At 43.2% G+C, this 27,113-nt stretch overlaps 1 protein-coding gene across 1 annotated transcript; it reads right to left on the bottom strand.

Annotated features, from left to right (window-relative positions):
- Window positions 1-5,531: 5,531 nt before the first annotated feature.
- On the bottom strand, window positions 5,532-26,666 carry LOC110507731 (polypeptide N-acetylgalactosaminyltransferase 17). The gene is made up of 12 exons (XM_021587933.3): window positions 25,902-26,666; window positions 25,353-25,764; window positions 24,836-25,019; window positions 22,070-22,236; window positions 17,493-17,667; window positions 16,749-16,946; window positions 16,455-16,572; window positions 15,947-16,132; window positions 15,340-15,477; window positions 15,059-15,154; window positions 14,271-14,432; window positions 5,532-5,819 (listed from the first exon to the last, which is right to left on the bottom strand). The coding sequence occupies exons 2-12, from the start codon at window positions 25,588-25,590 to the stop codon at window positions 5,685-5,687; spliced, it is 1,797 nt and encodes a 598-aa protein (XP_021443608.2). The 5' UTR covers window positions 25,591-25,764; window positions 25,902-26,666; the 3' UTR covers window positions 5,532-5,684.
- Between the last annotated feature and the right edge of the window lie 447 nt (window positions 26,667-27,113).

Below are 27,113 nucleotides of genomic sequence, written 5' to 3' on the forward strand. Positions count from 1 at the left end.
CAGATGGGCTTTGTACAGCTGTACAATCTGTTAGCTGCTCAGATAGCTGATGTTTAAAGTTAGTGAGGAAAATATAGAGCCTAATATACCCTGAGCCGAGAGTTAGCAGGCCGCACTAACGCCATGGACCAGAGTTAGTGCTCCACCAACATGGTGTCGTTCTGCATACTGTAGTGCTCTCATTTATTACACGAAAGTTATGCGGAAATGTTAGCTGAATTATCCATCCCTTGTATTCAGATGTATAATCATCAGAACGTGAAATGTTGAAGTATAATATTATGATTCTTATCTATCTTATCTGTATTGAACGTTTTATGAAATGGTGAATGTTCTACCAAAATAAATGTTGGTTCGATTAACTGCACTGTTTGTGGAACATACCGTTGAAGTCAGAAGTTTACATACACTTAGGTTGGAGTCATTAAAACTCGTATTTCAACCACCCCACAAATGTCTTGTGAACAAACTATAGTTTTGGCAAGTCGGTTAGGACATCTACTTTGTGCATGACAAGTAATTCTTCCAACAATTGTTTACAGACAGATTATTTCACTTATAATTCACTGTATCACAATTCCAGTGGGTCAGAAGTTTACATACACTAAGTTGACTGTGCCTTTAAACAGCTTGGAAAATTCTAGAAAATGTTGTCATGGCTTTAGAAGCTTCTGATAGGCTAATTAGCATAGTTTGAGTCAATAGGAGGTGTACCTGTAGATGTATTTCAAGGCCTACATTCAAACTCAGTTCCTCTTTGCTTGACATCATGGGAAAAACAATATAAATCAGCCAAGACCTCAGAAAAAATTGTAACCCTCCACAAGTCTGGTTCATCCTTGGGAGCAATTTCCAAACTCCTGAAGGTACCATCTGTACAAACAATAGTACGCAAATATAAACACCATGGGACTGCGCAGCCTTCATACCACTGAGGAAGGAGACGCGTTCTGTCTCCTACAGGTGAACTTATTTTGGTGTGAAAAGTGCAAATCAATCCCAGAACAACAACAAAGGACCTTGTGAAGATGCTGCAGGAAACAGGTACAACAGTATCTATACCCACAGTAAAACGAGTCCTATATTGACATAACCTGAAAGGCCGCTCTGCAAGGAAGAAGCCACTGCTCCAAAACCGCCAAAAAAGCCAGACTACGGTTTGCAACTGCACATGGGGACAAAGATTGTACTTTTTGGAGAAATGTCCTCTGGTCTGATGAAACATAAATAGAACTGTTTGGCCTTAATGACCATCGTTATGTTTAGAGGAAAAAGGCGGAGGCTAGCAAGCCGAAGAACACCATCCCAACCGTGAAGCACGGGGTGGCAGAATAATGTTGTGGGGGTGCTTTGCTGCAGGAGGGACTGGTGCACTTCACAAAATAGATTGCGTCATGAGGCAGGAAAATGATGTGGATATATTGAAGCAACATCTCAAGGCATCAGTCAGGAAGTTAAAGCTTGGTCGCAAAGGGGTCTTCCAAATGGACAATGACCCCAAGCATACTTCCAAAGTTGTGACAAAATGGCTTAAGGACAACAAAGTCAAGGTATTGGAGTGGCCATTACAAAGCCCCGACCTCAATCCTATAGATGGGCAGAACTGAAAACGCGTGTGCGAGCAAGGAGGCCTACAAACCTGACTCAGTTACACCATCTCTGTCAGGAGGAATGGGCCAAAATTCACCCAACTTATTGTGGGAAGCTTGTGGAAGGCTACCCGAAACGTTTGACCCAAGTTAAACAATTTAAAGGCAAAACTACCAAATGCTAATTGAGTGTATGTGAACGACTGACCCAATGGGAATGTGATGAAAGAAATAAAAGCTGAAATAAATCATTCTCTCAACTATTATTCTGACATTTCACATTCTTAAAATAAAGTGTTGATCCTAACTGACCTAAGATATGGGATTTTTACTAGGATTAAATGTCAGGAATTGTGAGAAATGTATATCGCTAAGGTGTATGTAAACTTCCGACGTCAACTGTACATACTAGTGTGTTTATTGGAATTATGTATGTCTTTCCCATGGCAGAAAATCTATTTTCTAATCACATTGAAGAGGTTTGCATTTAAGTATGATCAATGAATGTCCTCTTTCATTTTAACATCATGCTTGGATGGATGGCTCCTCTGTGAAGTTTTCATATGTGTTTTATGATGTCAAAGTAAAAGCACTGATTTGTGTGCAATATCATCTTGCAGATATAGTAGGCCGCACTGGATTTAATATTGTTGAGACCACCAATTTAAGCCTAATAGATGGCAAATTCTCTCCTCATTCATTATATAATGTATTCTGTCAAACTGGAGCTTGTTCCTTATTTTGCTGTTTTGAGCCGTCACCCTTGTCCGCTTCATTAATGGTACCCTAATACATATGTAGCGCACTACTATTGACCAGGGCCCATGGGGCCCTGGTCAATGTATTGCACTATAGAGGGAATCGTGAGTCATTTGGGACACAGACCTGCCCTAACCCCACGATACACTGTAATACCAGGGTATCGTCAGAGCCTTATGTTTATTAAGAAATAAATGCATAGTAGCCCACATAAAAGGCTCTAGCCTGGGTATATTATACAGTTACAGGTGATGGAGCTGTACCTGCCCTCACAGAATCAATGCATTTCTTAATAATTAAAACTGATGGTGAATTAGGCTGGAAAACTAACACAGTCTCACTTCAGTAGCATGGTGGTTGAATTGCCTTCGGAAAGTATTCAGACCTCTTGACTTTTTCCACATTTTGTTATGTTACAGCCTTATTCTAAAACTCATTAAATCGTTTTTTCCCCCATCATCAATCTACACACAATAACCCATAATGACAAAGAAAAAACTGTTTTTTAGACATTTTTGCACATTTATTAAAAATAAAAAAACTGTCACATTTACATAAGTATTCAGACCCTTTATTCGGTACTTTGTTGAAGCACCTTTGGCAGCGATTACAGCCTCGATTCTTCTTGGGTTTGACGCTACAAGCTTGACACACCTGTATTTGGGGAGTTTCTCCCATTCTTCTCTGCACTTCCTCTCAAACTCTGTCAGGTTGGATGGGGAGCGTTGCTGCACAGCTATTTTCAGGTCTCTCCAGAGATGTTTGATCGGGTTCAAGTCTGGGCTCTGGCTGGGCCACTCAAGGACATTCAGAGACTTGTGCTAAGCCACTACTGCTTTGTCTTGGCTGTGTGCTTAGGGTCGTTGTCCTGTTGGAAGGTGAACCTTCGCCCCAGTCTGAGTGCTCTGGAGAAGGTTTTCATTAAGGATCTCTCTGTACTTTGCTCAGTTAATCTTTGCCATGATCCTGACTAGACTCCCAGTCCCTGCCGCTCCAGTCCCTCCCCACAGCATGATGCTGCCACCACCATGCTTCACCATAGGGATGGTGCCAGGTTTCCTCCAGATATGATGCCTGGCATTCAGGCCAAAGAGTTCAACCTTGGTTTCATCCGACCAGAGAATCTTGTTTCTCATGGTCTGAGTCCTTTAGGTGCCTTTTGGCAAACTCCAAGCGGGATGTCATGTGCCTTTTACGGAGGAGTGGCTTCCGTCTGGCCACTCTACCATAAAGGCCTGATTGGTAAAGTGCTGCAGAGATGGTTGTCCTTCTGGAAGGTTCTCCTATCTCCACAGGGGAGCTCTAGAGCTCTGTCAGAGTTCCCTGACCAAGGTCTTCTTCCTTGATTGCTCAGTTTGACCGGGCGGACAGCTCTAGGAAGAGTCTTGGTGGTTGCAAACTGATGGAGGCCACAGTGTTCTTGGGGACCTTCAATGCTGCAGACATTTTTTGGTATCCTTCACCAGATCTGTGCCTCGACACAATTCTGTCTCAGAGCTCTACAGACAATTCCTTCGACCTCCAGGCTTGTTTTTTTTTCTCTGACATGCACTGTCAACTGTGGGACCTTATATAGACAGATGTGTGCCTTTCCAAATCACGTCCAATCAATTGAATTCACCACAGGTTGACTCCAATCAAGTTGTAGAAACATCTCAAGGATGATCAAACAGGGCAGATCAAACCTGATCTCAATTTCAAGTCTCATAGCAAGGGGTCTGAATACTTATGTAAATAAGATATTTCAGGTTTTTATTTTTAATACATTTACAAACATTTCTAAAAACCTGTTTTCACTTTGTCATTATGGGGTATTGTGTTTAGATTGCTAAGGATTTGTATGTATTTAATCCATTTTAGAATAAGGCTGTAACGTAACAAAATTAGGAAAAAGTCAAGGGTTCTGATTACTTTCCGAAGGCACTGTATGTGCTGTATGGACACTGTACATAAAATACATATATATATATATATATATATATATATATGTATATATATACAGTACATACACTTACACATGTAAACTTTTCATGCACATCATTAAAACATGTAGGGGTAGTTTCCCGGACACAGATTAAGCCTTGTGCTGGACTAAAAAGCAAGATCAATGGAAAATCTCTATTGAAAGTGCTTTTTAGTCCAGATTTAAGTTAATATTAAGAATAGCCTGAATATTGTCTATGTAAATATTAAAATCTGTAAAAATAAAATAAAAAATAAAAGTAAATGGAAAGCATTTATGCAATAAAACATCTCTTTTTTGGTAACGGTTGTTTTTCTCATTGTCTTCCATCAGATAGGACTAGTGTTGTGTAGGAGAACACAACAAGATGGATGTATAAGCCAGTAAATAGCTTTTCTGTAAACCTGGTTGTAAGTTATAGATCAGGGCCCATATTTACAAATCATCTCAGAGTAGGATCAGCCCCCCCCCCATCCATGTAATCTTATTCATTGTGATCTAAAAGGCAAAACTGATCCTAATTACTAGGTGAACCGATTATACAGCCCACTGTTACACTATACTTGCTGAGTCTAGGGTCCCTAGGCTTGCCTAATTGTTCTTTAACCTGACTAGGTGTGTTCATTAACATGGAAGTATGAGTGTATGGACCTTGTTGGGTGTGTGTGTGTGTACCTGAGGACAGCAGGCTCACTTACCAGGGATCTAGGGGGTCAGTGCTGGCGTGACTCCGTGGTCATCACTTCTTGATCAGCACTTCTAATCTGAAGCCAGGCCCTGGTCCTGGGCCTGTATTCATAACGCGTCTCAAAGTAGAAGTGCTGATCTGGGATCAAGTCCATGTAATCTTCTTCGTTATGATCTAAATAGGCTAAAATGATCCTAGATCAGCACTACTACTCTGAGAATCTTTATGAATACGGGCCATGGTCTGCTTGACTGCCTCCTCGTGTTTTTAATGGCTGCCTCCTCCTTTACTCCCTCACAGACACTCCACATAGTCAATGTGATTGTTCTATTCCTACACCAGCCGCATTCTCATGGCTCTGCTAGAAGTGCCCTCCGCTGATGCTAGCCAGCGGGGTTAGCCCGCTGACAGTCTTTTGAAATCGATTGAATAAAGTTGAATAAATCTGTTACAGTAAAGGCTGTATGGTTTCGTAATATGGTGTCAACTTATTCACCCCATGTGGTGTAATAGTTATTTGCGTACACAAATGTTTTTGTTTTTTAAACCATCAGACCAGCAGTTTATTGGAAGACAATCTTGGAAAACACCAACTGAAGAATTTTAATAATACAGTATGACAACTGATTCAATTCAGTACAATAACACTATCTTGGTCAGGGAATAATTCTGCATCATGCTGTGGCTACTGCTTCATTGTGTTTTTGATGTTCCACTTCTGTCCAGAGCAGGTCTGAAGCACCAGCGAGTGTCCGAAGTAAGCGTTCGCCTGTATCACCTCCAGACAGCGACCCGTGGCTCTGTTGATAATTGAGTCGTTCTGAAGGACAGAGGAAATCAAATGTTCTCAATTGAGTAGGCTACTACCTTCATGTGACCTCACAGTATTCATAAAGACTCTAAGACTAAAAGTGCTGATCTAGGAATAGTTTAGCCTTTTAAATTATAATGAATGCACAAGGGGGGATCTGATCCTAGATCAGCACTCCTACCCTGAGATGCTTTAAGAATACAGGCCCTGATCAGTGTCAGCAACAGTCCCCTCCAAGCAGCTTCTAGCATTTTGTATTTCTGCTTCACAGGACCTTACAATGTGGTTATATTACAGTGTTACTACACAGGGTTAGCCTGCACAGGACCTTACAATGTGGTTATATTACAGTGTTACTACACAGGGTTAGCCTGCACAGGACCTTACACTGTGGTTATATTACAGTGTTACTACACAGGGTTAGCCTGCACAGGACCTTACACTGTGGTTATATTACAGTGTTACTACACAGGGTTAGCCTGCACAGGACCTTACACTGTGGTTATATTACAGTGTTACTACACAGGGTTAACCTGCACAGGTCCTTATAATGTGGTTATATTACAGTGTTACTACACAGGGTTAGCCTGCACAGGACCTTACACTGTGGTTACAGTATATTACAGTGTTACTACACAGGGTTAGCCTGGACAGGACCTTACAATGTGGTTATATTACAGTGTTACTACACAGGGTTAGCCTGCACAGGACCTTACAATGTGGTTATATTACAGTGTTACTGCACAGGGTTAGCCTGCACAGGACCATACAATGTGGTTATATTACAGTGTTACTACACAGGGTTAGCCTGCACAGGACCATACAATGTGGTTACAGTATATTACAGTGTTACTACACAGGGTTAGCCTGCACAGGACCTTACAATGTGGTTACAGTATATTACAGTGTTACTACACAGGGTTAGCCTGCACAGGACCTTACAATGTGGTTATATTACAGTGTTACTACACAGGGTTAGCCTGCACAGGACCTTACAATGTGGTTATATTACAGTGTTACTACACAGGGTTAGCCTGCACAGGACCATACAATGTGGTTATATTACAGTGTTACTACACTGGGTTAGCCTGCACAGGACCTTACAATGTGATTACAGTATATTACAGTGTTACTACACAGGGTTAGCCTGCACAGGACCTTACAATGTGGTTATATTACACTGTCACTACAAAGGGTTAGCCTGCACAGGACCTTACAATGTGATTACAGTATATTACAATGTTACTACACAGGGTTAGCCTGCACAGGACCTTACACTGTGGTTATATTACAGTGTTACTACACAGGGTTAGCCTGCACAGGACCTTACACTGTGGTTATATTACAGTGTTACTACACAGGGTTAGCCTGCACAGGACCTTACACTGTGGTTATATTACAGTGTTACTACACAGGGTTAGCCTGCACAGGACCTTACAATGTGGTTATATTACAGTGTTACTACACAGGGTTAGCCTGCACAGGACCATACAATGTGGTTACAGTATATTACACTGTCACTACACAGGGTTAGCCTGCACAGGACCTTACAATGTGGTTATATTACAGTGTTACTACACAGGGTTAGCCTGCACAGGACCTTACAATGTGGTTATATTACACTGTCACTACACAGGGTTAGCCTGCACAGGACCTTACAATGTGGTTACAGTATATTACAGTGTTACTGCACAGGGTTAGCCTGCACAGGACCATACAATGTGGTTACATTACAGTGTTACTACACAGGGTTAGCCTGCACAGGACCTTACAATGTGGTTATATTACAGTGTTACTACACAGGGTTAGCCTGCACAGGACCTTACAATGTGGTTACAGTATATTACAGTGTTACTACACAGGGTTAGCCTGCACAGGACCTTACAATGTGGTTACAGTATATTACAGGGTTACTACACAGGGTTAGCCTGCACAGGACCATACAATGTGGTTACAGTATATTACAGTGTTACTACACAGGGTTAGCCTGCACAGGACCTTACAATGTGGTTATATTACAGTGTTACTACACAGGGTTAGCCTGCACAGGACCTTACAATGTGATTACAGTATATTACAGTGTTACTACACAGGGTTAGCCTGCACAGGACCATACAATGTGGTTATATTACAGTGTTACTACACAGGGTGGGCCTGCACAGGACCTTACACTGTGGTTACATTACAGTGTTACTACACAGGGTTAGCCTGCACAGGACCTTACACTGTGGTTATATTACAGTGTTACTACACATGGTTAGCCTGCACAGGACCATACAATGTGGTTATATTACAGTGTTACTACACAGGGTTAGCCTGCACAGGACCTTACACTGTGGTTATATTACAGTGTTCCTACACAAGGTTAGCCTGCACAGGACCTTACAAAGTGGTTATATTACACTGTCACTACACAGGGTTAGCCTGCACAGGACCTTACAATGTGGTTACAGTATATTACAGTCTTACTACACAGGGTTAGCCTGCACAGGACCTTACAATGTGGTTATATTACAGTGTTACTACACAGGGTTAGCCTGCACAGGACCTTATAATGTGATTACAGTATATTACAGTGTTACTACACAGGGTTAGCCTGCACAGGACCATACAATGTGATTACAGTATATTACAGTGTTACTACACAGGGTTAGCCTGCACAGGACCTTACAATGTGATTACAGTATATTACAGTGTTACTACACAGGGTTAGCCTGCACAGGACCTTACACTGTGGTTATATTACAGTGTTACTACACAGGGTTAGCCTGCACAGGAACTTACAATGTGATTACAGTATATTACAGTGTTACTACACAGGGTTAGCCTGCATAGGACCATACAATGTGGTTATATTACAGTGTTACTACACAGGGTTAGCCTGCACAGGACCTTACAATGTGGTTATATTACAGTGTTACTACACAGGGTTAGCCTGCACAGGACCTTACAATGTGATTACAGTATATTACAGTGTTACTACACAGGGTTAGCCTGCACAGGACCTTACAATGTGGTTATATTACAGTGTTACTACACAGGGTTAGCCTGCACAGGAACTTACAATGTGATTACAGTATATTACAGTGTTACTACACAGGGTTAGCCTGCATAGGACCATACAATGTGGTTATATTACAGTGTTACTACACAGGGTTAGCCTGCACAGGACCTTACAATGTGGTTATATTACAGTGTTACTACACAGGGTTAGCCTGCACAGGACCTTACAATGTGATTACAGTATATTACAGTGTTACTACACAGGGTTAGCCTGCACAGGACCTTACAATGTGGTTATATTACAGTGTTACTACACAGGGTTAGCCTGCACAGGACCTTACACTGTGGTTATATTACAGTGTTACTACACAGGGTTAGCCTGCACAGGACCTTACAATGTGGTTATATTACAGTGTCACTACACAGGGTTAGCCTGCACAGGACCTTACACTGTGGTTATATTACAGTGTTACTACACAGGGTTAGCCTGCACAGGACCATACAATGTGGTTATATTACAGTGTTACTACACAGGGTTAGCCTGCACAGGACCTTACACTGTGGTTATATTACAGTGTCACTACACAGGGTTAACCTGCACAGGACCTTACACTGTGGTTATATTACAGTGTTACTACACAGGGTTAGCCTGCACAGGACCTTACACTGTGGTTATATTACAGTGTCACTACACAGGCTTAGCCTGCACAGGACCTTACACTGTGGTTATATTACAGTGTTACTACACAGGGTTAGCCTGCACAGTACCATACAATGTGGTTACAGTATATTACAGTGTTACTACACAGGGTTAGCCTGCACAGGACCTTATAATGTGGTTATATTACAGTGTTACTACACAGAGTTAGCCTGCACAGGACCTTACAATGTGGTTATATTACAGTGTTACTACACAGGGTTAGCCTGCACAGGACCTTACACTGTGGTTATATTACAGTGTTACTACACAGGGTTAGCCTGCACAGGACCATACAATGTGGTTACAGTATATTACAGTGTTACTACACAGGGTTAGCCTGCACAGGACCTTACAATGTGGTTATATTACAGTGTTACTACACAGGGTTAGCCTGCACAGGACCATACAATGTGGTTACAGTATATTACAGTGTTACTACACAGGGTTAGCCTGCACAGGACCTTACAATGTGGTTACAGTATATTACAGTGTTACTACACAGGGTTAGCCTGCATAGGACCATACAATGTGGTTATATTACAGTGTTACTACACAGGGTTAGCCTGCACAGGACCTTACAATGTGGTTATATTACAGTGTTACTACACAGGGTTAGCCTGCACAGGACCTTACAATGTGATTACAGTATATTACAGTGTTACTACACAGGGTTAGCCTGCACAGGACCTTACAATGTGGTTATATTACAGTGTTACTACACAGGGTTAGCCTGCACAGGACCTTACACTGTGGTTATATTACAGTGTTACTACACAGGGTTAGCCTGCACAGGACCTTACAATGTGGTTATATTACAGTGTCACTACACAGGGTTAGCCTGCACAGGACCTTACACTGTGGTTATATTACAGTGTTACTACACAGGGTTAGCCTGCACAGGACCATACAATGTGGTTATATTACAGTGTTACTACACAGGGTTAGCCTGCACAGGACCTTACACTGTGGTTATATTACAGTGTCACTACACAGGGTTAACCTGCACAGGACCTTACACTGTGGTTATATTACAGTGTTACTACACAGGGTTAGCCTGCACAGGACCTTACACTGTGGTTATATTACAGTGTCACTACACAGGGTTAGCCTGCACAGGACCTTACACTGTGGTTATATTACAGTGTTACTACACAGGGTTAGCCTGCACAGTACCATACAATGTGGTTACAGTATATTACAGTGTTACTACACAGGGTTAGCCTGCACAGGACCTTATAATGTGGTTATATTACAGTGTTACTACACAGAGTTAGCCTGCACAGGACCTTACAATGTGGTTATATTACAGTGTTACTACACAGGGTTAGCCTGCACAGGACCTTACACTGTGGTTATATTACAGTGTTACTACACAGGGTTAGCCTGCACAGGACCATACAATGTGGTTACAGTATATTACAGTGTTACTACACAGGGTTAGCCTGCACAGGACCTTACAATGTGGTTATATTACAGTGTTACTACACAGGGTTAGCCTGCACAGGACCATACAATGTGGTTACAGTATATTACAGTGTTACTACACAGGGTTAGCCTGCACAGGACCTTACAATGTGGTTACAGTATATTACAGTGTTACTACACAGGGTTAGCCTGCACAGGACCTTACAATGTGGTTATATTACAGTGTTACTACACAGGGTTAGCCTGCACAGGACCTTACAATGTGGTTATATTACAGTGTTACTACACAGGGTTAGCCTGCACAGGACCATACAATGTGGTTATATTACAGTGTTACTACACTGGGTTAGCCTGCACAGGACCTTACAATGTGATTACAGTATATTACAGTGTTACTACACAGGGTTAGCCTGCACAGGACCTTACAATGTGGTTATATTACACTGTCACTACAAAGGGTTAGCCTGCACAGGACCTTACAATGTGATTACAGTATATTACAATGTTACTACACAGGGTTAGCCTGCACAGGACCTTACACTGTGGTTATATTACAGTGTTACTACACAGGGTTAGCCTGCACAGGACCTTACACTGTGGTTATATTACAGTGTTACTACACAGGGTTAGCCTGCACAGGACCTTACACTGTGGTTATATTACAGTGTTACTACACAGGGTTAGCCTGCACAGGACCTTACAATGTGGTTATATTACAGTGTTACTACACAGGGTTAGCCTGCACAGGACCATACAATGTGGTTACAGTATATTACAGTGTCACTACACAGGGTTAGCCTGCACAGGACCTTACAATGTGGTTATATTACACTGTCACTACACAGGGTTAGCCTGCACAGGACCTTACAATGTGGTTATATTACAGTGTTACTACACAGGGTTAGCCTGCACAGGACCTTACAATGTGGTTATATTACACTGTCACTACACAGGGTTAGCCTGCACAGGACCTTACAATGTGGTTACAGTATATTACAGTGTTACTGCACAGGGTTAGCCTGCACAGGACCATACAATGTGGTTACATTACAGTGTTACTACACAGGGTTAGCCTGCACAGGACCTTACAATGTGGTTATATTACAGTGTTACTACACAGGGTTAGCCTGCACAGGACCTTACAATGTGGTTACAGTATATTACAGTGTTACTACACAGGGTTAGCCTGCACAGGACCTTACAATGTGGTTACAGTATATTACAGGGTTACTACACAGGGTTAGCCTGCACAGGACCATACAATGTGGTTACAGTATATTACAGTGTTACTACACAGGGTTAGCCTGCACAGGACCTTACAATGTGGTTATATTACAGTGTTACTACACAGGGTTAGCCTGCACAGGACCTTACAATGTGATTACAGTATATTACAGTGTTACTACACAGGGTTAGCCTGCACAGGACCATACAATGTGGTTATATTACAGTGTTACTACACAGGGTGGGCCTGCACAGGACCTTACACTGTGGTTACATTACAGTGTTACTACACAGGGTTAGCCTGCACAGGACCTTACACTGTGGTTATATTGCAGTGTTACTACACAGGGTTAGCCTGCACAGGACCATACAATGTGGTTATATTACAGTGTTACTACACAGGGTTAGCCTGCACAGGACCTTACACTGTGGTTATATTACAGTGTTCCTACACAAGGTTAGCCTGCACAGGACCTTACAAAGTGGTTATATTACACTGTCACTACACAGGGTTAGCCTGCACAGGACCTTACAATGTGGTTACAGTATATTACAGTCTTACTACACAGGGTTAGCCTGCACAGGACCTTACAATGTGGTTATATTACAGTGTTACTACACAGGGTTAGCCTGCACAGGACCTTATAATGTGATTACAGTATATTACAGTGTTACTACACAGGGTTAGCCTGCACAGGACCATACAATGTGATTACAGTATATTACAGTGTTACTACACAGGGTTAGCCTGCACAGGACCTTACAATGTGATTACAGTATATTACAGTGTTACTACACAGGGTTAGCCTGCACAGGACCTTACACTGTGGTTATATTACAGTGTTACTACACAGGGTTAGCCTGCACAGGACCTTACAATGTGATTACAGTATATTACAGTGTTACTACACAGGGTTAGCCTGCATAGGACCATACAATGTGGTTATATTACAGTGTTACTACACAGGGTTAGCCTGCACAGGACCTTACAATGTGGTTATATTACAGTGTTACTACACAGGGTTAGCCTGCACAGGACCTTACAATGTGATTACAGTATATTACAGTGTTACTACACAGGGTTAGCCTGCACAGGACCTTACAATGTGGTTATATTACAGTGTTACTACACAGGGTTAGCCTGCACAGGACCTTACACTGTGGTTATATTACAGTGTTACTACACAGGGTTAGCCTGCACAGGACCTTACAATGTGGTTATATTACAGTGTCACTACACAGGGTTAGCCTGCACAGGACCTTACACTGTGGTTATATTACAGTGTTACTACACAGGGTTAGCCTGCACAGGACCATACAATGTGGTTATATTACAGTGTTACTACACAGGGTTAGCCTGCACAGGACCTTACACTGTGGTTATATTACAGTGTCACTACACAGGGTTAACCTGCACAGGACCTTACACTGTGGTTATATTACAGTGTTACTACACAGGGTTAGCCTGCACAGGACCTTACACTGTGGTTATATTACAGTGTCACTACACAGGGTTAGCCTGCACAGGACCTTACACTGTGGTTATATTACAGTGTTACTACACAGGGTTAGCCTGCACAGTACCATACAATGTGGTTACAGTATATTACAGTGTTACTACACAGGGTTAGCCTGCACAGGACCTTATAATGTGGTTATATTACAGTGTTACTACACAGAGTTAGCCTGCACAGGACCTTACAATGTGGTTATATTACAGTGTTACTACACAGGGTTAGCCTGCACAGGACCTTACACTGTGGTTATATTACAGTGTTACTACACAGGGTTAGCCTGCACAGGACCATACAATGTGGTTACAGTATATTACAGTGTTACTACACAGGGTTAGCCTGCACAGGACCTTACACTGTGGTTATATTACAGTGTTACTACACAGGGTTAGCCTGCACAGGACCTTATAATGTGGTTATATTACAGTGTTACTACACAGGGTTAGCCTACACAGGTCTGGCATGGCAGGGGCTTGTTGCGGCCCTATGCTCTACAGGAAACGAAGACGAGTAAGTAACACGGTATAAGAGCAACTTAATTGGAAATAATGAGCCATAGTTAAAAATAAAAAACTATGTCAACATGAGTCTGACCTGAGAGAAGTGCCATGTGGTCAGCCTGGTGTTGGTGACTTTGTCACAGTTGAGGAGCTGAGGAAAATTGGAGACCTGATCGTCCATCAGACAGCGTGTTTCCTCCCCTGTACTGCCCAGAGCACCGAGGAAAAACTGTCCCTCCTTGGTGTACCGACCCAACTAAAGGAACAGGGAGACACTACTGTGAATGGCTGGTCAAGGGCTATCAAAAACAACTATATGTGTTCTCCCCTGTACTGGCCAGAACACCCAGGAAGAACTGACCCTCTTTGGTGTTCCAACTGGTAGGAAAGAGGCACAGGGAGACAAAATTAAGTAAGTGGTGGATGGTAAATAGTTTCTATTCTTTGAAATTAATTGAAATGATTTGTGATATGATATCATATCTGCTCTCATTCAAAGTGGATCTTAAAAAAACTCTAAAGCCTTAACATAATATGATTTTGATACTGTTTTGACTGTAGAACAAGTCATGATATCTGCTACATTTGTATGTCACAGGGGCAAAGGGCTACATTCTGGTAGTTTTCCTGACGTTTTGTCTATGTTTGTGTATGAACCACATCATGTAATTTGGTTAAAAAAAACACATTCTGGTATAAAAGAAAAATGCATGGTATAAAAACGTTTCCCTGCTGATTTTGCTCTCACAGCTTGCAGGCACAGTGCATCTCCGGTGAACCTCGAATGTGTCCCAAATAGCACCCTATTTCTTTTGGTCAAAAGTAGTGAACTAAGTAGGGAATAAGGTGCCATTTGGGACATATACTAGTATAATAGGTTACCTGGGGTCCCATTCCGTGACAGGGGTGCAGGGTGGCTGTATGGTTCACCTTCTCTCCCTGGTCCATACACAGATGGGTCGCTTTGCTACTACGAATCTACAGGGAAAGAGCAAGAGAGAGAGAGAAAGAGAGGGATGGAGGGGAGAGAGAGAGAAAGACAAAGCGAGAACAGATAGGAAAATGTTTATGAATGGAGAAAGCTACTTGGCTGCTAAAAGCATCTTATGAGTGTTTGATGAGTGTTTAGACTTTGTGTAGGCCCTGTCATCAGTCAGACTCACCTCCCCGTAAAAGACGGTGTTGTTGTACCTCCTCATCTCTGGATAGACGTTGTCCAGGTACCACTCAAAGTTCTTACATTGCAGAGATTTCCTCAATGCTACCCTCTGAGAGATGTCTCCATAGTCTATCCCATGGTTCTGGAACAGAGAGTGGTTGATTACAGATTGTGTTCCAAATGGCACCCCAATGTAGCCTCGCAAGCCATCCTGATCTCGCAAGCTTACAATAATGGTTCGCTGCACGGAATTCCAGGTGGCTCGTGAGGCTAACACCGTAGGGCTCTGGTCAAAAGTAGTGCATTATATGGGGAATGGGGTGCTATTTGAGACACAGTCACAATTATAAATATGTAACATTAGCAATGAAACGTATGGTGTACATATACTGTATAATGTAGTTAGGATAATGAATAGATTCATTTTAATAGACTACTGAAAATCTAGGTAGGGGAATAGGCGTTTTATCTGAATTTATGACCTCAAAACTGGTCATAGATCAACTTCATCCGACTCCCTGACCTAGAGTTCCATCTGAACATACATTTGCATATGCCCACAAAAACAGAAAAAAATACAGACTTTAAATCAGTATTTAGGGGCAACTCACCTCCATTGGGATGTTCCAAGCCAGGTAGACATGCGACTTAAACTGGTCCATCCAGACCTCGGCCACGCGCAGGGCATTACGCCGCGTGCTGGAGGCTATGTTGCTGTGGTAGGGCTTCTTCATCCTGGCAATGTGAGCTACCCTGGAGCAGGGAAGCACCTCCATACTGCCCCCACACAGCCACACCTGGTAGTGCATGTTGGTGGAGAAAATATTATGAGAACAGAACACATACCTTCACACACAACAAATGTTCTGCAGGACTAACACGAATAAGAAGGCAATGCTTAGCTCTACTCAGAGAACCACAATTGCGTACTTGCTGAAATAGGACAAGACACACAACAAATACAGAATGCACTATTCACACACTAGTCACCCTGCCTCTCGCCACCCTAACATACAATGAATGCATCCCAAATGGCACCATATTCCCTTTATAGTGCTCTACTTTTGACCAGGGCCCAATTATGCTCAGCCTTCACAGAAAAATGGGTGCCACACAAACCTTGATCCCCAGTTCGATGTTCTCTCCTCCGTAGACGTCCATGCCAGAGTCCAGCAGCCCCAGGTGCCCAAAGTAGTCCCGGTTCACCACAAAGGAGCAACCAATCATTGCAGGAGTTCTGCGGGGGGAAATAAGGGGATTCTGTTTTCCTCATTTTGTCAATTGGGTTCTCTAAATGCAAGTGTTTATTTTGTTGTGTGTGCGCGTGCAGGTGTGCCTGTGTGTGTGCATATGTGTGTGTGTACGCATGCCCGTTCCTGTGTGCATATGCGTGTCAGTGTGTTTGTAGCCTACCTAATGGGTGCGGAGGTGTCCCCGTCATCCCACCACTGTTTTGGGGGGTTGATGTACATGCACCACAGCTCCCAGTTGTAGCCATGGCCAGAGTTCTCGTAGCGCTCCAGCTCAAACGTCTCATGCTTGATGTTATCGATGGAGGGCAGGATGATCCTCTTGTGGTCCTCTTTGATTCTGGTCAGAACCGGCTCAGCCCTGACATAGAGAGATTGCTAGATGGGGTTGGAGGTTTCTTAAGATCTTCTCTCTTCTCCCTCCCCTCTTCCTCCCTATGCCTCCAAGTCAGTCCCCTTAGTTCTTCTGAGTTAGGTTTATAAGTTCTTATTTTTGAGTCGACTCAAAGGGTTGCGACTCCATAGGGAGAAGCAGCTCCCTGTGTAGTGGGTAGTTCTTCTGTTTATCTGTGGGCCCTGGTCAACTCTAGTGTGTACATAAAGAACATACCAACCCTGTGACAGTACTTGAATACTAGGCACACTTTTAAAACCGTAATTTCATAAAATCTTATGGCAATTCACTTCTTTAGACTTTCATCACAAATATGGTCATGCAGATACAGTATGCTAGATGGCTAGATGGTTAGTAGTAGTATGCAATTCCTTCAGCTGGAAAATCTCACATTGCTGCGTGACCAACTGCTACATTCAAGTATTCCTTCTGATCCACCCTTTAAGTCAAAGTTTTTTAAACCATCGATCCCAACAACTCAAAGTTCAAGTTGAAACCCACACCTACACTCACCAGGAGGGTGTGAACTCAACGTGGGCATCGAAGAATCCAGTCACCTCGCCACTGGCTGCCTTCCAGCCCTCGATGCGGGCACGGATCAGTCCCTCACGCTTCTGGTTCCTCACCATTTTCACCAGGCCTGGGTAACGCTTGTTTACATAATCCTCCAATGGCCCTTTCAGTTGTTCTAGGACACAACCAAATACAACTAAGCAAAGCTATACCCACAGACAAACATATGCATGCAGACACACCCACAAACATTTTCAGAAAAACACTCAAGTGCATGTGAGCACACACACGCACGCACAGAGAGAGAGAGAGAGAGAGGAAATTAATCTGTTTTCATGGGCCCCAGCGCTCCAGTGCTTTCTAACAGTCTCACAACAACACCAGGGGGAGTTGGATGTTTCCTGAGCTATGTCTTCTGTTCTATCTTTTTTCTCTTGCACAACTGATCAGTTTATCCCACCTGAACACACTCTCAGAACCCCCACTCCTCTCACAGAAATACTGGTGGATGTGTTCAGCAGGCCATTGGTTCCTGCATGAGCCAGCACGACATCTTCATGCCCTTAACACTTTGAATGTGGGTCAAAAGGGAAATAAAAGTATTATCTGAGTCTTTTCACCCACATCATCTCCCGGAGTCCTCCTTCCTAGATAGCTGGAGTGACACCTGTAGACAGTGTCCTTTGCTCCCACCTGCCGAACACCTGCCCTCACTGTCATTAACAGAACTGCCTTAACTAGCTAGCTTGTTAGAAACACTGTATGCTTGCTAGCTAGCTAGCACAAGGTGTCGCTGCAGCCTCCCGCCTGATGAGAAAACAGTGCCCGAGGGGGGTCGAAGGACACTCTCTACCGGAGTATCCCACCGCCTACCGCTAGAACAGCAGGTGGGAGGATGGGGGGGGGACTGTATGCTAGCTAACTAGCTAGCTTGTGAGTTAGTGACACTGCATGCTATCTTGCTAGTTAGCTAGCACACAGTGTCACCCCCGCCTCCCGCCTGCTGTGTACCGGACTAGCTGGCTAAGCTAGCACACATTGTTCTTTGCTCCCATCTGCCGAACACCTTCCCTCGCTGTTGTTAACTGAACTGTGGGAAAACAGTGCCCGACAGGTGGAGGCGAAGGACACTGTCTACCGGTGTAAGGCTAGCAAGTTACGGTTGCCTCCCGCATGTCCTAGCTTAAACATTTACAAATAGAAGTATAAAAAGGGGTACCTGCAGATGCAGGAATGCCCACATGCAGGAATCCCCCGAATTGCAGGCCACAATTGCACCCTTCTAAATGTGCAGGCGGGTGTGCAGTGGATGTGTGGCTGAGTGGAGAAGAGTTATGCAGACAGTAAGAGGGTGTGTGTTATTTATTTGCATGCCTCTCCATCTCAACCACTGCAATAGCTTCTTTTTCCCCCTCCATGATGGATTGCTGGCCCTATGCCATCCCGCCGTGCCAGGAACATTGGGGAAATTGACCAGTCTATATCTCCTTTTTCTCTTTCCCTCTCTGCCCCTGACTTTGTACTAAATTCTCTTCCACCCTTTCACTCTCTCCTTCTACCCACATCTCTCCCTCTTCATTTCTATATGCACCTTTCATTGTCTCTGTCTTCCTCTCTCTAACCACCGCTCTCTCTGCCCAGTGCTTACTTTCTTCACAACTGTCCGTCTCCTCCCTTCCTGTCCCCCTCCCTGGATGGATGTTGTCAAACAGACATGTTCTCTTGCCTTTATTTGACTGTTCTGTCCGTGCAGCAAAACAGCATGTTGGACAAGGATGTCTTTATAAAGCATATAATATAATATAATTTATAATATCACTACATTAAATGCATAAACAAATTGTACATCATATGAATATGTATCAATGTATACTACTGTTCAAAAGTTTGCGGTCACTTAGAAATGTCCAAAGCATCCCGGAGTCGCCACTTCACTGTTGACATTGAGACTGGTGTTTTGCAGGTACTATTTAAAGAAGCTGCCAGTTGAGGACTTGTGAGGCATCTGTTTCTCAAACTAGACACTCTAATGTATTTGTCCTCTTGCTCAGTTGTGCACCGGGGCCTCCCACTCCTCTTTCTATTCTGGTTAGAGCCCGTTTGCGCTGTCCTGTAAAGGGAGTAGTACACAGCGTTGTACGAGATCTTCAGTTTCTCACATGGAATAGCCTTCAGTTCTCAGAACAAGAATAGGCTGACGAGTTTCAAAGAAAGTTATTTGTTTCTGGACATTTTGAGCCTGTAATCAAACCCACCAATGCTAATGCTCCAGATACTCAACTAGTCTAAAGAAGGCCAGTTTTATTGCTCCTTTAAATCAGGACAAACATTTTCAGCTGTGCTAACATAATTGCAAAAGGGTTTTCTAATGATCAACTAGACTTTTAAAATGATAAACTTGGATTACCTAACACAACGTGCCATTGGAACACAGGAGTGATGTGTCACGCCCTGAACATAGATAGCCCTTGTTTCTCTATGGTGTAGTAGGTCAGGGCGTGACTAGGGGGCATTATAGTTTATATTTTCTATGTTAGTGTTTTGTATGATTCCCAATTAGAGGCAGCTGGTAATCGTTGTCTCTAATTGGGGATCATATTTAAGTAGATACTTTTCCCACCTGTGTTTGTGGGCTATTATTTTGTGTTTGTGCACCACGTAGTCACGTTCTGTTGTTAGTTTATTTGATTTATTGTTTTGGCTTATGTTTCACTTTTGGAATAAATATGTGGAACTGAATATCCGCTGCGCCTTGGTCCCGTTCTGACAACCATGACAGAATATCCCACCAACAAAGGACCAAGCAGCATGAAAATGAGGTAAGGATGTTTTGGACTTGGGAGGACATGAGAGGACACGAGACCCTTCCTTGGCGGAAGTCACCAAGGAGCATGGAAGGACAGCAATGACACCGGGGACCACAGCCACAGAAACTCCAAGATTTTTTGGGTGGGGGAAACATGGAGCTGGCGGTCGAGCAGCAGAGAGAGAGCCTGCCAGAGCCTGTTTGGGAGTCGGAGGAGGAATTTGACGAAAGATTCCAAAGAGAGGTGGTAGCGATGAGAAATCTGCCATACAGGTGTGCTGAAGAGCGTGACACCAGTCCGGTACGTCCTGTGTCAGCTTCTCGCACTCGCCCTGAAGTGCATGTCACCAGTCCGGTGCCACCTGTGCCGGCTCCACGCATCAGGCCTCCAGTGCACCTTCCCAGTCCGGTCCGTCCTGTGCCTCCTCCTCACACTCGCCCTGAAGTGCGTGTCACCAGTCCTGTGCCACCTGTGCCGGCTCCACGCATTAGGCCTCCAGTGCGCCTACCCAGTCCGGTATGTCCTGTGCTTCCTCCTCACACTTGCCCTGAAGTGTGTGTCACCAGTCCGGTGCCACCTGTACCGGCTCCACGCACTAGGCCTCCAGTGCGCCTTCACAGTCCAGAGTTTCCGGTGACAGTCCCCAGTCAAGAGCTTCCGGCGACGGTCCCCAGTCCAGAGCTTCCGGCGGGGTCCCCAGTCCGGAACCTCCTGCGACGGTCCCCAGTCCGGAACCTCCTGCGACGGTCCACGGTCCAGAGCTTCCAGGCAAGGCGTCCAATCCAGATCCAGGGCAGGAGCCTTCCTCTGCGCCGGTGGCCAGTCCAGGCACGGTGTCCAGTCCAGCTCCAAGGCAGGAGCCTTCCTCTGCGCCGGTGGCCAGTCCAGGCACGGCGTCCAACCCAGCTCCAGTGTCAGAGCCCTCCTCTGCGCCGGTGCCCAGTCCAGGCACGGCGTTCAGCCCGGTGCCATGGTCGGATCCGGGGTCTGGGGGGGGGGCTACGACCTGCACCGGAGCCACCACCGACACTAGTCACCCCCCTAACCCCCCCATTTGGTTTCAGGTTTTGCGTCCGGAGTCCGCACCTTTGGGGGGGGGGGTGGGGGGGGGGTACTGTTACGCCCTGACCATAGAGAGCCCTTGTTCCTCTATGGTGTAGTAGGTCAGGGCGTGACTAGGGGGCATTCTAGCTTATAATTTATATGTTGTGTTCTAGTTTATATTTTCTATGTTAGTATTTTGTATGATTCCCAATTAGAGGCAGCTGGTAATCGTCTCTAACTGGGGATCATAGTTAAGTAGATATTTTTCCCACCTGTGTTTGTGGGATATCATTTTGTATTTGTGCACCACGGAGTCACTTCGTTTATTGGATTTATTGTTTTGGCTTATGTTTCACTTTTGAAATAAATATGTGGAACTCAATATCCGCTGCGCCTTGGTCCCGTTCTTATGACAACCGTGACATGATGGTTGCTGATAATAGGCCTCTGTGCATCTATTTAAAAAATAAAACATCTGCCATTTCCAGCTACAATAGTTATTTATAACATGAACAATATCTACACTGTATTTCTGATCAATGTTATGTTATGTCAATATTATGTTATTTTAATGGACAAAAAAAAGCTTTTCTTTCAAAAACAAGGACATTTCTAAGTGACCCCAAACTTTTGAACGGTAGTGTATATTGGATGTGTGGATGTGTGTATGTTCTTATACCATTTCTTCACCAAAATGTGAGTGCGTGCATGTATATTTCTCCTCACCATCATCGCTGTAGTCGTCCACCAAGATGATCTCTTTGAGGAGGTGTGCCGGTGTGTGATTGACAGCTGAGTGGACCGAGCGGAGGATTACTGACAACGCCTCGTTGACAAAGATAAAGATAAGGGAGATGTTTGGAAGATCCCTGGGGAAGCTGGCCTTTTTACACCTGGAGACCACACACACACAGTCACACATAAAGACATATGCAGAAACACACGCACACACAGAGAGAGACACACACACACACATCATTAGCTATCATCACTAATTACAACAAACACTAATACATCCTTATATATAACAGATAAAGGCAAACGGTGAGTCCATCATTCAATGTTCAGTAATACGGTACTTGAACCCTCTTATATAAAGCTAATGTCTTAAGTAGCCCTATATAATATGTATATAATATAATGTAGCCCGCCCTTTTGGTACTACCCAACATTCTAATGTAGGTTTCCAAGTTCATTACCATCACACAAGATTCTTCTTCTCCAAGTCTCTTCTATACATTATGATCCCTGTTGATGAGCTCACACATTTTTGTTTTGCAATTGAAAATGAGAACCATGTGCCTCTTCCTGTTCCCCACAATCACATTTTTCAAAAAACTTACCCACATCCCCCCTCTCCCTAGGCTCACAGTGGGTGCACTGTGGGAGAGAGAGATAAGAGTCCTATTTTTATTGTAGCTTTCGTTATAACGAGAGCCAGCCTTGATGAGAGGGAGTGAGGAATCTGTGGCTGGCTACATCCTAATAGTTAAAAGAGACTTTTGTTTTGGAGTGTTTGCCATTTGAAAGGAAACACTTTGAAGTTTGTGGAAATGTGAAAGGAATGTAGGAGAATGTAACACAATAGATCTGGTAAAAGATAATACAAAGAAAAAAACAACCTTTCTCTTGTATGTCTTTTGTACCATCATCTTTGAAATTTAAGAGAAAGGCCATAATGTATTATGGCAGCCCAGGTGCAATTTAGATTTTGACCACTAAATGGCAGCACTGCATGTGCAAAGTTTTAGACTGATCCAATGAACCATTGCATTTCTATTCCAAATGTTGTATCAAGACTGCCTAAATGTGCCTAATTTGCTTATTAAAAACTTTTCATGTTAAAAAATTGTGTGCTCTCCTCAAACAATAGCATGGCATTATTTCACTGTAATAGCTACTGTACATTAGACAGTGCAGTCAGATTAACAAGAATTTAAGCTTTCGCCAATATAAGATATGTCTATGTCCTGGGAATTGTTCTTGTTACTTACAACCTCATGCTAATCGCATTATCCTACATTAGCTCAACTGTCCAGTGGACGGGACACCGATCCCGAATAAGTTTTGTCACGTTCTGACCTGACGTTCTTTTGTTATGTCTTTGTTTTAGTATGGTCAGGGCGTGAGTTGGGTGGGTTGTCTATGTTCCTTTTTCTAAGTTTTAGGATTTCTGTGTTTGGCCTGGTATGGTTCTCAATCAGAGGCAGCTGTCAATCTTTGTCCCTGATTGAGAACCATACTTAGGTAGCCTGGTTTCACTTTTGAGTGGTGGGTGAATATTTTCCGTGTCAGTGTTTGTGCCACACGGGACAGTTTAATTTGTTTCGGTATTTCACGTGGTTATTTTGTAGTTTAGTGTTCATGTCAATAAAGTATCGTTATGGACACTTACCACGCTGCACATTGGTCCGACCTCTCTTACTCCTCGTCAGAAGAAGAAGATGAACGTTACAAGTTTTAAGTTGTATTTTTATATATATGATATATATGTACTTTACTATACTGTTTATAGTTTTGACAACTTTTTGTTTTACTTCACTACATTCACTACATTTTCCATGACACTCAAAAGTACTCATTCCATTTTGAATGCTTAGCAGGACAGGACAAGGGTCCAATTCACACACTTATCAAGAGAACAACCCTTGTCATCCCTAATGCCTCTGATCTAGCGGACTCACTAAACACAAATGCTTCATTTGTAAATTCTGTGTTGGAGTGTGCCCCTGGCTATCCGTAAATTTAAAAAACAAGAAAATGGTGCCGTCTGGTTTGCTTAATATAAAAATTTGAAATTATTAATACTTTTACATTTGATACTTAATTATATTTGAGCAATTATATTTACCTTTGTGTGTGTGTGTGTGTGTGTGTGTGTGTGTGTGTGTGTGTGTGTGTGTGTGTGTGTGTGTGTGTGTGTGTGTGTGTGTGTGTGTGTGTGTGTGTGAGAGTGTCCAGAGTGTGTGCACGTGTCAATTGGCGCATTTGACTGCAACTTCATAACAAATAAGACCACAAAAAAGCACAACAAAGAAAGAGGGATTAGGCTACAGAGATATTAATAGATGGTTTTAAGAATATTGTATTTTTAACCACAAAGCTAAGTGGTGCCAAAACAAAAACATCTGCTGACATAGCTTTAATCATTAGTCTCTCCGACCATGGCAACAACCCAGTAGCAGCGAAACAACTAAGACAGCAAAGTATACACTATCATGCTTATCAGTTTTGATTAGAGCATGAACCCAAGATATGGCTGAGATCTAGATATGGGTATCAAATAATACGAAGTGCACACACACACACACTAATGCTTGGATTGGTCTTTGGAAAAACATAAAAGCACATGAAAATTGTAGTGGGTATATTGTACTGAAACACTGTTGTCAACTGAGCTACAGTAAGTGTGACCCTGGTCAAAAGTAATGCTGTACTATATAAGGAATAGAGTGCACTATAGGGATGCACTATAAGGTGCCTAAAACTTACTTGCTGGGCCGGTAGTCTGGTATGGACCGATCCAGTGATATCTTTTGGCTGAGGTAAGCGTTGTATCCATACTTTTCCCTCAGTACTTTTGCGTCGTCCTCTTCTTTTGTGGCTAGGGTGGCAGGGAGGCCCCCTTTACCTCGCCCCCCGAAACCCTCAATCAGCCCCAGGGACTTGGACAGACCTGTAGTTCACAGTCAAGAAAAGGTCACTATGCTATAACACGTTTGCTTAGTTGTTTTGAAAATTATAGACTTTTAACAAAGGAGGTAGCTGTATACTAAACTTATGTCCCAAATGGCACCCTATTCCCTATATAGTGCACTACCCTGTGGGCCCTGGTCAAAAGTAGTAGTACACTAATTATAGAGTGCCATTTTGGATGGATCCTGAGCCGCAGACTATGTAAATAACAGCAATCATGGTAGATTTTGAGTGACAGCAAATAAAAAATAACCAATGAGCCATAGTCATTGTTTTTAGGTGGGTAGGCTAGAGTGCTAGAGTCATAGCCTACCATTAAGCTGTCTGTAGACCACGTCCTCCAATGACCCGAGTCTCTTTAGTAATACTTCATGACTGATGCTCAAACCTTGAGCCGTGCCGTTAGAGCGTGATTGTCTTTTCACATCGTCCTGACCGATGGTTTTTGTCACTCGGTTGTGGGTGCACTTGGTCCAAAGCGTCATGAACCCCGCAACCGCAATCACGTTCAGCACCAATAACACTCTCCATCGTCTGAACACAAAAGCCATTAAAGTTGTTGATGTCCGGGATCCAAATAGCAGTGTTTTTGGAATGAATCAGGACAAATTCAGGAGTCCTCCTCTTTGTGATGCGCAATAAGGTTCAATGTAGATTTGTGTTTATGAAGGTATTTTCAAAATATATATATACCGTAGACGACATTCCACCTGGAGAAGCTGGTGCTGCAAATCAACAGTAGATAATTGCTATGGTCAAATTGAACTCTGTGTGCGCATTGATAGGCTAAGTTTAGATTGCTCGTTTTGTAACATAACGTAGACTAATTACAACATTTCACTGATAAGCTTTAACCACCTACCATTTCGCATTGGAGCAATTGTAGGGCTGCGTCCTCGTTCGGGGTAATTTTGGAGCCTGGTCATGGGCTCTCATCCGTGACTTCTCTGTTTAAAATGTATTGATAGAAGATCATGCATAGAATATGTTAGACAAAGAGACTAGCATATCTTCAGTTTTGAAGAGTCCATATCCTTAAATATTTAAAGAGTCTCAAGTCTGTCTTTCTTTGCATTCAGCAGAAGTGGGCTATGACGCGATTGAGAAGGACTGCGTACTGAGCCGCTGTCTGTCTCTGACCGCGGATCTTCAAAATCGTAGCAGATAAATACTGACCACATAAAACGCATAGGCCTATCCCATGTTTAAGCATTCTCTGTGCAGTTTTGATCCTCCGCGTGTAGGCAAAATAATTGTGAGATGTTTTGAGCGGTGTATTGCACGAGTAGACTTCTACACAACCAGTCAGCCTAAAATATAACGGTCCGTGGACGCAGCATCGCCAATGAAAGACACCTCATATGCAGCGCAGAAATGCGGCTGAAATAACTCCATCCGAGGTGTCTTCTCATATTCTGACTATTCAAAATAATGCAAAACGTTATCCCCCTGTACCCTTATTTTCGCCGATTTCTTATTATGTCCTGTTATTTAATTTAGCCAAATTCTTCCTATGCGCTAGATAGCGCCTAATAATGGCGCGCAGGAAAACACGGAATGGGATTCCTAGGAAGAGATTCGTATTGAACGTTCCTGGTGAGTGTGGCAACCAGTCACACAGTGAATTAAGAAGATCGTTGATGCGGGTGGGTAGGTAGAGTTGACTCACACCAATTATCTGCAATTATACTGCATTCAAATCATATTTTGACTGAACATTTCCTCCCATGATTATTGTAGGCAACAGTAAGCCTATGTTCTAAGTTGAAATAATGTATTTGAAATAACATAAAAATGTGACATAATTATTAACTATAAGGCCCGAGAGGGTGTGGTACATTGGCCATATACCACAAACCCACGAGGTGCCTTATTGCTATTGTTTACCAACGTAATTAGCGTAGTAAAAATAAAATGTTTTGTCATACCCGTGCTATATGGTCTGATATACCACGGCTATCAGGCAATCAGCATTCAGGACTCAAACCACCCAGTTTATAATTAAGCAATAAGGCCCGAGGGGGTGTGGTACATGACCAATATACCACAGCTAAGGGCTGTTCTTTGCAAGACG

Source organism: Oncorhynchus mykiss, chromosome 27 (assembly GCF_057628025.1).
Source record: "Oncorhynchus mykiss isolate SJ-2025 chromosome 27, ASM5762802v1, whole genome shotgun sequence".
Taxonomy (NCBI): domain Eukaryota; kingdom Metazoa; phylum Chordata; class Actinopteri; order Salmoniformes; family Salmonidae; genus Oncorhynchus; species Oncorhynchus mykiss.

Bases quoted from the DNA above. Each gene is read 5' to 3' on its own strand.
- LOC110507731 (XM_021587933.3), bottom strand. From the start codon at position 25,590: ATGGCTTTTGTGTTCAGACGATGGAGAGTGTTATTGGTGCTGAACGTG. The intron at 16,947-17,492 runs GTGAGTGTAGGT...TCTCTATGTCAG, and splicing joins GTTGAGTTCACACCCTCCTG to GGCTGAGCCGGTTCTGACCA. The intron at 14,433-15,058 runs GTAACCTATTAT...CTGTTCCTTTAG, and splicing joins GTCACGGAATGGGACCCCAG to TTGGGTCGGTACACCAAGGA.